The 13,053-nt window shown below is 37.1% G+C and overlaps 1 protein-coding gene across 1 annotated transcript; it reads right to left on the bottom strand.

The window, feature by feature from the left end:
* Positions 1-420: 420 nt before the first annotated feature.
* On the bottom strand, positions 421-1,253 carry LOC104575425 (tetraspanin-3). Its single transcript, XM_010222763.2, has one exon. It carries the CDS (start codon positions 1,250-1,252, stop codon positions 443-445), a length of 810 nt encoding a protein of 269 aa, XP_010221065.1. The 5' UTR covers position 1,253; the 3' UTR covers positions 421-442.
* Positions 1,254-13,053: the final 11,800 nt, after the last annotated feature.

The following is a 13,053-nucleotide window of genomic DNA, read 5'->3' on the forward strand; positions in this document are numbered from 1 at the left end:
TCTGAAAACAACCTTTAAAGGGAAAAGAAAGTATAAGACTAGTTTTGAGGCACTTCTTAACACAAACATTAAGGATTTAAACTGAAGTTTGAATGCAAGGAGTCAGTTCTTTCTCCATGATTCTAAAGAAGTTAAGACCTATTCCAACAGTTTAGGTCATGACTTTGCACTATACTCCCATTTTGGGTCAAGAAATCCACTTATACCTATACTCCCAGCAGTAAGAGGTTTTGGATGTTTCCTACTGAAGAAGATCTGGAAGAAGAATGATCTATTCTAATGTTAAAGAAAATAAAAGCAATAGTGATTGAGTAGTTTGGTTTATATGCAAATTTATTTTAAAAAGAATACTTTTCTTCCAATTCAGTGTAAGCAATACCAAAGCAATACAAAACAAACCCAATCCCCATTCAAGTCAACAATGTCAGCAGTGTAGTAAGGCCTATGAGAAAACAGTCGAGTCAAGAATTCGGAAGTCTTGGAAAGGCTGATGCTTCATGAGGATGCCATTGCTGAAACCAGCCAACAATTCCAAAACACCTAGCACAATACAGCACCAAAACAAACAGAGCATAACAAAATGCATTTGGTCTTCCAGCTTCCTTAGACAGCCCTCCTGAAAGAGATGTTCCAGATGACATTTGTCATCCCTGCAATGAGAATATTTCTCCTTACAACAGTTTTCAGGAGTGCATGCTTTCTCAGTTGGAAGATGCCAAGAAACAGTTGATGGTGATAGCCAGTCTGTGTACTTTTGGACTCCACAACACTGTAGCTTCCTCTGGATTTTATCCACAGCCCTACTGCCAGGATTCTCAAAATACGGTCCACTGTAGTGAGAGAAGAGGTGCCCCATAGTGCTTTTCAGCTCAGAAGACATCCTAGTAGAGTAGATCTTTGCCAGAAGAGCTGAAGACGTTTCTAGACAGAGAAGTAACAGCAGCAAGTACATGAGGACACCTTGTCGATAGCGGGAGTTCTTCACAGAAATAGAAATAGCTAAAATGCCAGTGGGTAGCAGGACAAATGCAGCTACAATAGCCAGCCAGCCTGGAAGAGGCAAAAAAGAATCCTGAAGAAAACATCTGTAGTTCTTGTACATCAGGATCACAAAAACTCCACTAAAGGCCAGGGCTGCAGCAGCCCCCCAAAAAAGAAGACCAAGAAACAGCAACATAGTTCTTGCAAAGGACCTGAGCCAGGAATCTTCAGAGCGTTTGAGAGAAGCCACAACTGCTCTAACAGTCTTCATTCTGCTTACCCTTTGAAAAGCAAGGCTCACTACCGCTTTTTAAAAAGCCTCCAGCTACTTTGCAGGTGTAGCAGATAACACCTCCACCCAAAACCAGTGAGCTGATAAGATCTCTCAGCATAAATAAATAGGATCTGTAAGGACTATTTGTTTCTCATCTTTGCAATTGCTTGTTCAATGTAGCTTGGAGAAAAAAAAAGGGGGGTGCTTAGTGGAGGGCTTGCTGAGTTATTTATTTTGCTGCCAATTCATTTCAAATGTTAAAAGGCTAAGCACAGCTAGAAAAATACTATGCCCCTTACTCTGCTTAAATTTATATAGTAAAGCTAAACAGAAAGAAATACTTAAACCAGCAGTGAGTAGCATAGGTCTGGACTACTTAGATTATCCAAGTGGTAGAGATAATCCAACTATAAATCCTATGGCAGCAAGATGGCAAAAAATGTACAGATCAGTGAGACTTAGGAAGGAATAGTTAAAGCACAGCTGTTCAATCAAGGAGTTTCATAGGTAACATCTATTAAAATTCTTTATTGTTCCCCCGTATGTTTACCAATCATTAGATTTTTTTATGAGGGTTATAATTATATGTTAATAATACTTCACACTTTTTTTTTTTTTTTTTTACTTTGCTACTGAGCAAGTAGATTTTCCATGTAGAAATCCATAGTTACTCAAGACACCTGGGTGATCGGGATCTCCTCCATTTGCACTGCCAGTGATTTGACCAAGAGCTATAGCGAAGGAATACAAATAGTAATGACCATATTAACTCTCTTTTGTTGGTGGTGTTATTAATATTCATAGATTTTTTCACACACTAAATGGCTTAAGAATATTTGCAAAGGGAATCAACATTACTCATCAACAGACTGAAGAAAAAGACATTTCCCAAATATGTGACACAGAAAAGCCAATTAAGATAGCAAACACTGTGAAGCTTGCTGCAAATGCCAGGAATTTGAATTCCAGGTCTGGAATTGTCTGGGATTTTAAACAGGACTAATTCTATAGGCAGATCTATATAAAGATGAAAAAGAGTAACAACTCTAATTTTTAAAAATGTGAGTACTTGAAAACTCTGAGGCAGGTGTTCAGGTACCTGAATTATTGAAAAGTCTTATAAAAGCTGATGAACACATAACTATTATGCATTTGGTAAGATCCAAGTACATTTGTCATATGCATACACACTTGTAGGACTGATTCCCTTTAAAATATGTTTCTATGTGCTATGGGTTGCATTAAGAAGAGCATCTCCAGCAGGTTGAGGGAGGTGATCCTGCCCCTCTACTCAGCCCTGGTGAGGCCGCATCTGGAATATTGTGTCCAGTTCTGGGCCCCACAGTACAAGAGGGATGTGGAGCTGCTGAGTCCAGCGCAGGGCTACAAGGATGATCAGGGGCCTGGAACATCTGCCCTATGAGGAAAGACAGAGATTCCTGGGCCTGTTCAGCCTGGAGAAGAGAAGGCTGAGAGGGGATCTGATCAGTGTCTATAAGTACCTCAAGGGAGGCAGTGAGGAAGATGGTGCTGGCCTCTTTTCACTGGTGGCCACTGGCAGAACTAGAGGTAATGGCAGCAAACTGAAACATCAAAAGTTCCACACGAACTTAAGGAAAAATTTATTGACAGTGAGGGTGACAGAGCACTGGAACAGGCTGCCCAGAGAGGCTGTGGAGTCTCCTTCTCTGGAGATCTTCCAAACCCGCTTGGATGCAGTCCTGTGCCACGTGCTCTAGGTGACCCTGCGTGTGCAGGGGAGTTGGACTAGATGACCTCTAGAGGTCCCTTCCAATCTTAAGCTTTCTATGATTCTATGATTTCATTAAAGCTAAGTATTTTGGAATGAGATACATGGCTTATATTTTCAGTCTGGCTATTAACAATAATTAACATATAATGACTGACTTGTTAAATCTTCTTTCAAAGATGTTCTAGGATGTGTGTTTTTCTGTAATTCTCTGAAATCTTCATCCACCCTCATTCCTTTTCAGCTCCCTGCTTTCCCTCACCATTAAATGGTGGTGGTTCCAGTGCCATTCACATAATCTCTTGCATGCCATTTTGTTTAATTGCTGTGATCTGCATCTGAGAGTGGAAGAAGAAAGGAATGGAAAGGATTTCCCCTCATAGCTGCATACACAGACAGCTTCATGAATTTAATGGTTCCACAGTGAAGGAGGATTAAAAATTTTAAAAAAAGTTAAACATATGAAAAAATATTATGAGGAGTAATGGCAGGCTTGTGTTTTCAGTTTGCAAGTCTTGTGAAAAAAACACACAGACCTGCCTCTTACACCTTCTGCCTTCCCTCATGCTTAAAAAACTTAATGAAATATTTAAGTCACTTTTTTTTTTTTTTAGTTTATTGTGCAATCTTTGAAATACATCAGATACTGTTCACTTAGCCCTGTATGAAGATCTATATGGAGAAGAGTAGGGAGTTACCCACACACAGTGCTGACTTATCCTTCACAGGAATCAGAAAAAAAAAAAAAACATTAAAAATTAATTGAGAATCAATTTCCAAGAGCTCTCAGTTCCCAGAGCTACCTGGAGTTTCAAACATACATTGCATGATGTAACAAATTACCACAGTGAAGATGAATAGTGGCTGGGTTGTCCAAAAGGCGATAAGTAGAGAAAGCTTCCATTCACTTTTTTGATGTTGTAAAAAATAAACATCTTTAACAGCCCTGTATTTGTGCTAAGTAATTTCAATTGCACGTTCAGCCAAAAGTTTGACAAAAGCAATGAGTGGAGGAACATATTGGTAGAGTAGAATAGAAATGTTTTTCTGTTTTCTTTACAATAAAACATGATAAATACTGTTCTTGATTTCTCTGAAGTTGTTTCTGCTTATAAACTGATAAATATTGAAATTCAAATGTGGGTGTAATAGGTGAAGCATCTGAGATAAACTACTTTCTGATATATTACTGAAAGTATAATCCTTCAAGTTAATAAAATGCCAAGTGTGTATTTATTTGCATTCGTTTTTCTAACAAGCTAACATTAATATTGAACTCACATTCTGAGTTCAAGAAATGTAAAGAGTTTTTTTTTTCCATACAGGTCTCACCCCTGGCACCAGAGATCTGTTAAGTCGCCATTGTGCTTTTGTAAGTGCAATCTAGGCAGATAATTTGACTCATTGTAAATGACACAAAGCGTCTTACAGATTGATCAGAGAGGACATTGAGCTCTTGCTGTGGTGGGCTGGTGAACTGATTGCTGTGGATTTGTGTGAGCAACAGGAGAACAAGAGGCAACCAAGAGGAAATTTACACTAGTTCAGGGCACAGTTAGACAAACCCTTGTAAACATAATAAAAACTTCATAAAAAATAAGATCTCAAGGCAGACCTTAGCTATACATTATCACTGTAACAGGAAATAGCCCTAAACTGCCCTAAGACAGATGGCATTGCCCATGCAGAGATGAAGTTATTGTACCCAGACCTTGTTGGTCCATTTCACATTTCTGTATACATTCTAGAAAGTTAAAGTGACTTTGAGCAGGCTGGGATTGGGGTTTAGAACAGGATTTAAATTTCTTGTTACGCTAAATCATATCAGTTTCTAAAGCATTGTAATTTATATTAAGTAAGGTTGATCTGCTCTGATTCCAGCTTTCCAATGGTGAGAAGGCAGAAAGTAAATAGGAAACTAAGCAGTTTTCATGTCAACCTCAGCCCAGCTCAGTCTTAATATAAAATATCCACTTCTACTCCCCACCACTTCTCTTCCATCTGGCAGCTGTAAACTAGCGTGCAACTGGATCAGAAAAAAATACCAGAAGATTTGTCAGCATATTTATCAGCATATTTATCAACAGATACAAAAAGGAAAAAAAAAACAGTTAGGAGATTTATTAGAAGTGTTGGCAGACCAGAAAATATCTATTAAATTGTTATAATTGCTATCATTTTTTCTTTTACTCACCCTGACTTCTGACCTTAGCAGTATATGCTTTTGGAACAGAACAGATTCTTTGCATTATTTATTACTATTTTCCAGTTTACACAGATAACCTGGGCTGGGCATAAAAGTGCAACGAATAAATCACAATATTCAAAACTAAAAGATTTGAATCAAACCATCTGACTTATTGACAGATATTTGACATGTCTCATGAGGAGACTTGTAACAGGAGGACTTGCTAACTGAAGAAAGCAGTTTTTATAAAACTAGGAAGGTCCAAGTAATTCTATTCTCTCTGGGAATAAAAACTTATGAGACATGCCAAGATTAGACAACTTGTCTTATGAGACAGAATTATTACAAGACGATCCTGACAACCCCAATGTGAAAGACTGAACAAATCTGATTGAGCCCTGATTCTACCGTTTCTACCACACACAAGTAGTTGCCTTAGCAACCAGGATCAGATGATGATGTGTTGCATGAGACTAATATATTTCTTGAAAGGTTCTACGTGAGCAAAGGAGATAGGATTGTGACCTGCTATTCATTCAGGAAATGTAGAAAATGTACTCTTCTAGTAGAAAAAGTAGTGGTTTACCATTGTGCAGTGTTTCAGCTAAAGCCAGTCAGATTTTACCCCTCCCTCTAATTTCCTGATCAAAGCTGGGCTTTTTTGAATTGAAAAACATTATCAAATGCTTTTAGAAGTTTTGTTTAATTTTGCTTTTACTATTGCAGATTTCCACTGGTATTGAAAATATTTAGAATCAAATGTCAAAGAAAAGGGTATTTTTTCTTCTTTCCCTTTTTGTAATGAATACATAGCAAAACTAAAACCTTTCCCTTTCACTTTCTGCTTTCCCCTTCCCCTTTCCCCTCTCCCTTTCCTTCTCCCTCTCTTTTCCCTTTCTTCTTTCTCTTCCCTTTCCAGTACCCTTCATGTTTCTTTTCCCTATCCCCTTAGCCTTCCATTTCCTTCTTAATTATATAAGTATTTAATTTTATAACATTTTTGGAACTGTGATGCATAATGCCTATCAAAAGAGATTATTAAAAAATACAATAATCAAAATTTCTTTCTGCATTTCCATCATTTTGGAACTTCAAAAGGTTAGAAAGATTTTAAAAGACAGAATAAAAGAAATGAAAAGGGGTACACTATCCTTGATAGCCTTCATTTTTTGCAATTCATAACTGGTTCAAGGGGAAAAAAAAGTATAACTCATGAAAACAACTTACATATTTATTTGTAGGGAGAAAGTCAGGGATATCTCAAAATATTATTTGAAATTTAATAAATTGTGTAAATGTCTGACAAGAAGTCTGTGTTTCTCAGAACTTCCCCAGAAGAAAACCTCTTCTCTCCCAAGTCTCCTCAGAGAAAGGAATCTTTGTTGCATGCGTTTTTTTTTTTCCCAAGGGAAGACTTTCGTCCAAAGATTGGATTCCTACTAGGCCCACATTTTTGGCGAAGTCACTTAACCAGGCAAACCATGGCAAAAGTGACATGGCACCTTCTATTTGTGACCTCCTTGCATAACATTTTAAATGAGTCTTTTGTACAATGCAAAGTCTTTGCCATAACACAGTCATTTGAGAAAATCCAAAAGTTTGGCTTTTTTTTTTGTTGATACTTTAAATCTACCCACACCATCTGGCTTAAATCTTTCAAATTATTTATGTAATGATACTGAAAATTAGCTAATTTCGGGATGCTAAATTACTTAGGTGGCTTTGTAAGTGTTGCTTTTCAATACTACATTTCTAGGGGAAGCAGGTCTTTGAATATTCTTTGAGCTCCCCAGAATTTCAGCCATAAGTCATCAGGATCCTATTATTGCTTTTCAGTATAAGTTAAGATAAATCTGCTTGTTATTTCGGCCATTTCATTGGAGATATATTTGTTCGCAGTGTTATACTTCCTTACAACCAGGTATTCAAAAACAAGATGAAGAGGAGATAACCATAATATAAAAACTCGTATTTATTTTGCTGATTTCTAGGGAAAAGATCACATGTAAAAATTCAGGATTAAAATGTTTATTTGAACAGGTATTAAAAAAAAAATTGAAAGTATTACAACAGCTGTGATGGGAGGACTACTACTGAAATACTTGGCCTGAAATAGATTCAACAACTTCCTTTAAATGAGTGCTTTGGTTTATCTCGGTGTTGGTGAAAGCAACTAGTTGGACATTTTCAGACCTCCCATGGACTCATCTGAGTGAGATTTACACCGTTCGTGCTTCGTGAACTCACCTGTGAAGATGAAGGGTTGACGGGGTTTAGGTTCTTCTGGTGAATAACTGATATTTCTTTTCAGATCTTTGACTGAAGAATATTCATGAACATAGTCATTTTGTGGATGTGTGACAATGGATAAAAAGTTCAGCTTCTCTGCAAAGACAGATATTATCAACCTGGAAGGCATTTGAAAAAAAATCCAGGTGAGAGTATTTAATATAGTCCCTTTCTCTTTTTACAGGCATAGCACTAAGTATATTTATATCACATATAAGTGCTTATCATACCAGGTTTTATACTGTCTTAGTACAGAATTTATTTTTATTATCTTGCATAAATCACGATAGAAGCATTTTAAACGACAACTCTGTCAGAATTAGTCTTACCACACATTTCAAATTTTCAAGCTTTCAGACCCAGCCAACAAGAACCATGGCCTTACTTTTTCCAGGACTTTTCAGGCTTAATTGCCTGCCACCAGAGATCTTTTCAGAAACCTTGGCAAGGTTCACCATTTAAGTCTAAGACTTACATACCACAATGTCCTGGCAGTGCAGAATCACACTATTTTCTCCCACCACATGCTGAAAGATGTGCTGTTGTAACTTATGTGCATTCTTCAGAATCGTCCATTGGAACCACACCAGAATGTACACAACCTGAGAAAGACTAGAATGCACTGAGACAGGAATGACCTGGAAAACACTGTTTTCCTGTTTGCGGCTCCATTTGGAGTACCTAATCCTCAGTTATAGGGGTTATAGTCATGACTGAACTCCAGCTAAAGCGTGAAGATCTGTTCTTGTATACACTTAAGCATATGAGCAGCAGTTACACAAGGGTCAGGCCAAACATGGAGCTGTTGATTAGCAGGAAGACCTGGAGGAAAAGAAATGTGAATAGATGTTACATAAATGCATGTTTCTGCAATCACTCAGGACCAAATAGAAAATAATTCCATAATTATGGAGGCTGTTTGTTTGTTTGTTTGTTTTAGAGAGAACCAAGAGGACCTTGCTGTACTGCTGTATAAATGTCCCATCTTCTAGTATTCATTTGGGGATGGGGAGAGGACAAATCTTGGCATGAAATGGGCATGAGGAGCAACATAATCTGGAAGTGTGTGATGTTTGTAATTAAAATATTTTAGCTAAGGAAAAAAAAAATCTTCCATGTGAAATCCCCTTGCATCAGTTTCAACATTTATGCAAAATTTTATTAGATGTCTACTCTTGTCCAAAATTCAAAATGAATGAAAATGAGACAGTAGTTACAGTTTGTACCATTTTGGCCTGCCACAACACAAATTTAAATAGTGAGAAGGCAACCTGCCATTTAACAACCGTCCTTGGAGGTATTCGGATGATAGCATATCAAGAGAAACAAACTGCCAGCATTGGGCTAACTAGGCAGCTTTGGTTTCTCCATGCCACTCTGACATATTTCACCAGCACTGATTTCACCTTAGAAATAAATTTATATTTACAGACCAGTCACTAGGTGCAACATAAGGAATTATTGCAGGCAAGTGATTAAAATTCCAGACTTTATAAATGTGGAGCTTACTAACAAGAAACTTTGTAGGGAAACATTTGTGCAATGCAGAGGAGAGAAGAGATGACTGCCTGAACTGCAGATCTTTCAAGATTTGTTTTGGCACAAACTGTTCTCTTAGCTTCTTCCCTTTCCACAGGCCCTGACAGAGGCTGTACAAAATGCCAGAGGGAAAATAGGATGGACTATAGGAGAAATAGGCACTAGGCTACTTCATGTGCATTGCAGCTGTAATAGCAACAAATGACTTCCAATTCAAACAGTCAAGATGTCTCTTCTCCGATTATACTTTTATAATCTTTGTCAAGTGGCAGCCCAATTCATTTTAGAAACAAAAATACAGCAATCCTTACCTTCACTTCACCAACAGGTGCCATTTTGGCATATAACTTAAAATACTGAAATATTGCACTGGAAAGATAATAGAACTCATGGTAAAAAAAAAACACAGTTGAAATACACAGTGTTTCCTTACCCCTATAAGCCCAGAAATAAATGCAACTCCCAGTAAATAAACACACTTTCTAGGTTTGCATTGGTTCCTTTTAGCTAGTTAGCTTGCTTTATTACAGTTTAATAATTATTATTAGTGCCCTGCAACAATGCATCTTGTTTAATGAAACATATTTTTAAAATTCTGAGGATGTGATTGAACAAGTCAGTTTGCTTTAGAGAAAGGACCAGATTTCCTCTCTCACTATTTCCACATTTTTTGACTTGACCTGAGAAGAAAGGAATCTGGCTGCTGAGAGCAGGAACTAGAGAGCAGGGGAGAAAGAAGCAGGGAAATTCTAGCTGCTCTGTGAGGTAGTCTGAGCAGTGAACTGTATGTTTAGACCAATTAATTTTTTTGTGCGTATGTGAAGTTATGCTATAAGGTTTGTTAAAATCTAGTAATTAAACTGTTAATAATAACATATTGCTCTTATAAATACATAGTGTGTCAGATATTTCAGTTCATGCCCTTGTTACACACTGGATTTTTGTACAAATTTGCAGGTAATCATGACGAGTACTCACCAAATGAAAAACACATCTTCCAGAAAGATGAGAGCAGCAGGAACTGAAGGCAATGAGCTTTGATAAATGGGAAAGTCTGAACTCAGAGGAACACATGAACAAGCACTGACTATAGAGATAACCACGCAAATAAAGCCAGCATGTTAAAGAACACTTACTTTTTTAAAAAACCTCACACTGACAAGGCAGATTATAGAAAAGGAGACAGATGAAATTTCAAAGTAAACTGCAACCCTTTCACTGATTTCACAGTTGACAGAATCCATGATAAGAATCCATGATTCTTATCCCCCAGCCCATGGCTGGGGTCATGATAAGGCCCCAAACACATAAAAGTTCTTCTTCTGAAAAAAAATCATAATAATCAGTAATAAATTTAACTTACATTTTTTCCTATAGTGGAATATAGATAGATATTTTAATGAGGTTAAACTAGGATCTGAAATTAAAACTAGAAATTGACAATTTCTAGAAAAATCAAAATGCTTATTTATTGTGCCCGCCCCAAAGATCAAGAAGTCAACAAAAGGAGCAGGAAACTTGTATGGATGAACAGCAAGCTACTAGCAAAGCTCAAACATAAAAAGGAAATACACAGAAGGTGGAAGCAGGGCCAGTAACTTGAAAGGAATAAGTGATGTTGCTGATGCTGCGTATAAAGGGATGGGTCAAGGAAGGCCAGAGTGTATGGAGCTGAATCTGGTGAGAGATGCCAAGGATAACAAGCAGGACTTCTTTATATATATCAGTAATAAAAGGAAGATATGGAGAAGTGTGAGAGAATGGTCAAAGGAGAAACTTTGAGCTATGCAGGAAATCTCAGGGCAGTTCAAATGTCAATTTGAGATGTGTCTTATGGAGTGCCATTTCTAAAATCGACATCCACTTATCTTTTGTAAGCAACCTTCTTTTAGCATGTGTTTGCATTGCTTATTCCTTCTTCATGCAGTCTCCTGTCCAGGACACTAAGCCTCCACCTAACATTCCCATGTTCTCAGGAGCCTGCAGAGATTACAAGCAGTGAGATGGTTGACCCTTGTTTACACCTTCTTCTTGGTCAGTCTTGAAAGCATTGATCCAGTAGTTCCCTTGATTTACTCATATATTTAGTTTTTATTTAGCAATATATTTAAAGAGCTGGATACATGTTTAAAGAGATATTTGTGACTTAAAATAATTCACTCTCTGTTTAAATGTTTGGTTAATATGTGTCTAGTGCTATTTGCATTTACAAGATATTTAAGGGGGCAAAATTAGTTTTTTATCTTTCTTCTCTCACTTGGTAACACGGTGATTGCTGTAAATTGTACTGTATAGTTTTCATTCTGTTTCCATTAAAGGGAGCCTTTTTTGTTGTCTAGCAAATTAAACTCAAAAATACTAGAATACGTGACTGCCTATCTTCAGAAGTTTGTTAAGGCTGCATATTCCAGATTATTGATTTGCTTGATTACATGCTGTTATTTTTATTGGTTCTACTAACTTGGTGGTCTACTTGATGGTCTTAAAATTCAGAAGAGAAAATAATAAACAAGATTATTCCTAACCAAAGAGCATGAAATCTGAGCTAACATACTGGGTGGAAAGACTTTTAATTTATATATTTTTAATCTACTTACATTACAGATTAATGGCTTATTTTCCAATCATCTATTTTACAAAGCAAACCCTATTAAAGATGTCAATATTTGTGGCCATTCAAATGTAAGTAAAATCCAGTCTAAGCAGTCTGCATTTATATGAGCTTATTATTTAATTTGAAAAAGAGTGAATATTAGATATGAAAGTGAGCACCTATCTCCACCTACTAATCTATGCAAAAAATATTAACAACTGCATGAATATTCATTTCTCACATTCCTGTTGAAAGACTAATGCTTTAACACATTCAAGCATTTAGCATCTTCTGTGCTTTTTTCCATCTTTGTCATTTTGGATCATTTGTTAGTTTGAAATTTAAAGAGTATATGTGCATATTACGCACACCTATATCAATATATTATTGAAGAGGAGATTTTAATATACATGTGCAGGCTATTCTAATCAGAGTAGCTGCTACATGTGCAGGTATTCTGATCTCATAGAATTTTATCCTATACCAACTCCAGCATTTAAATTGTGTTTCTTGAGACTTTAATGGTATAACGGAGCTCAGTACAAGCTGTCTTGTATTGTATAGTGGAGCTCTGGAAAATTGTCCCTACCCTTTCCTCATGACTCTACAGTGGAATTGCATAATCAAGTACATAAGGAAATAAGCTTTTTAAACTTTTCTTACATAGTAAAGTATGGGGAAAAGGGCTCCCTTTATACTGGTTCATGCAGTAGGATCAATGAGCATAAAGAGCCATTTCTAACTCATTAATGTGGATAAAAGTTTTTTCATGCAAAAGTCTGTGGGGAAGACTTGCAATGTTCTTTATGCACACATGCATTCAAGATACATGATCACTGCCTTTCATCCAGTTTTCTTTAGTTTGCTTGTGAGGATGGTATGAGAGACAGTCAAAAGCCTTGCTGAAGGTAACTTCAACAAGAAGCACTGCTCTCCCTTCATCTACCAAGACACTTATCTCATTGTAGAAGGAAGAAACAGTAGCAAACTGGCTAAGCATGATTTCCCCTTTGGGAATCCATGCTGACTACTGCTGGTCAATTTCTTGTATTTATATGCCTGGAAAAAGTATTCCCGATGAGCTAGTTTATCACCTTTCCAGGGATGGGGGTGAGACTGAAGGGAAGCAGATTGAGTGCAGTTCCTTGGGTCTTCTTTTTTGCTCTCTTTCAAAACTGAAGTGACATTTCCTTTCTTCCAGTTCTCAGGATAACCTGTGAAAGATGATTGGTAATGACTTTGCAAAGACTACCTTCCTTTGGGTTCCTACCTTTACATGACTGACTGCAACACCTAGCAAACATCTCAAAATAAGACACAGGTCCACCATTATCACTAGGAAAAATTCATTGTCTTCACCAGCCACTTCTGGTAGCCACTAACCACTTCAAAGGTAGACAGGACGTCTAATATTTTCTATGAAGCATGTTCTTAGCTCG

The sequence above is a fragment of the Tinamus guttatus genome, unplaced genomic scaffold (genome assembly GCF_059628265.1).
Source record: "Tinamus guttatus ecotype Peru unplaced genomic scaffold, ASM5962826v1 Tinamus_guttatus_pri_ptg000276l, whole genome shotgun sequence".
Taxonomy (NCBI): Eukaryota; Metazoa; Chordata; class Aves; order Tinamiformes; family Tinamidae; genus Tinamus; species Tinamus guttatus.

Bases quoted from the DNA above. Each gene is read 5' to 3' on its own strand.
- LOC104575425 (XM_010222763.2), bottom strand. From the start codon at position 1,252: ATGAAGACTGTTAGAGCAGTTGTGGCTTCTCTCAAACGCTCTGAAGAT.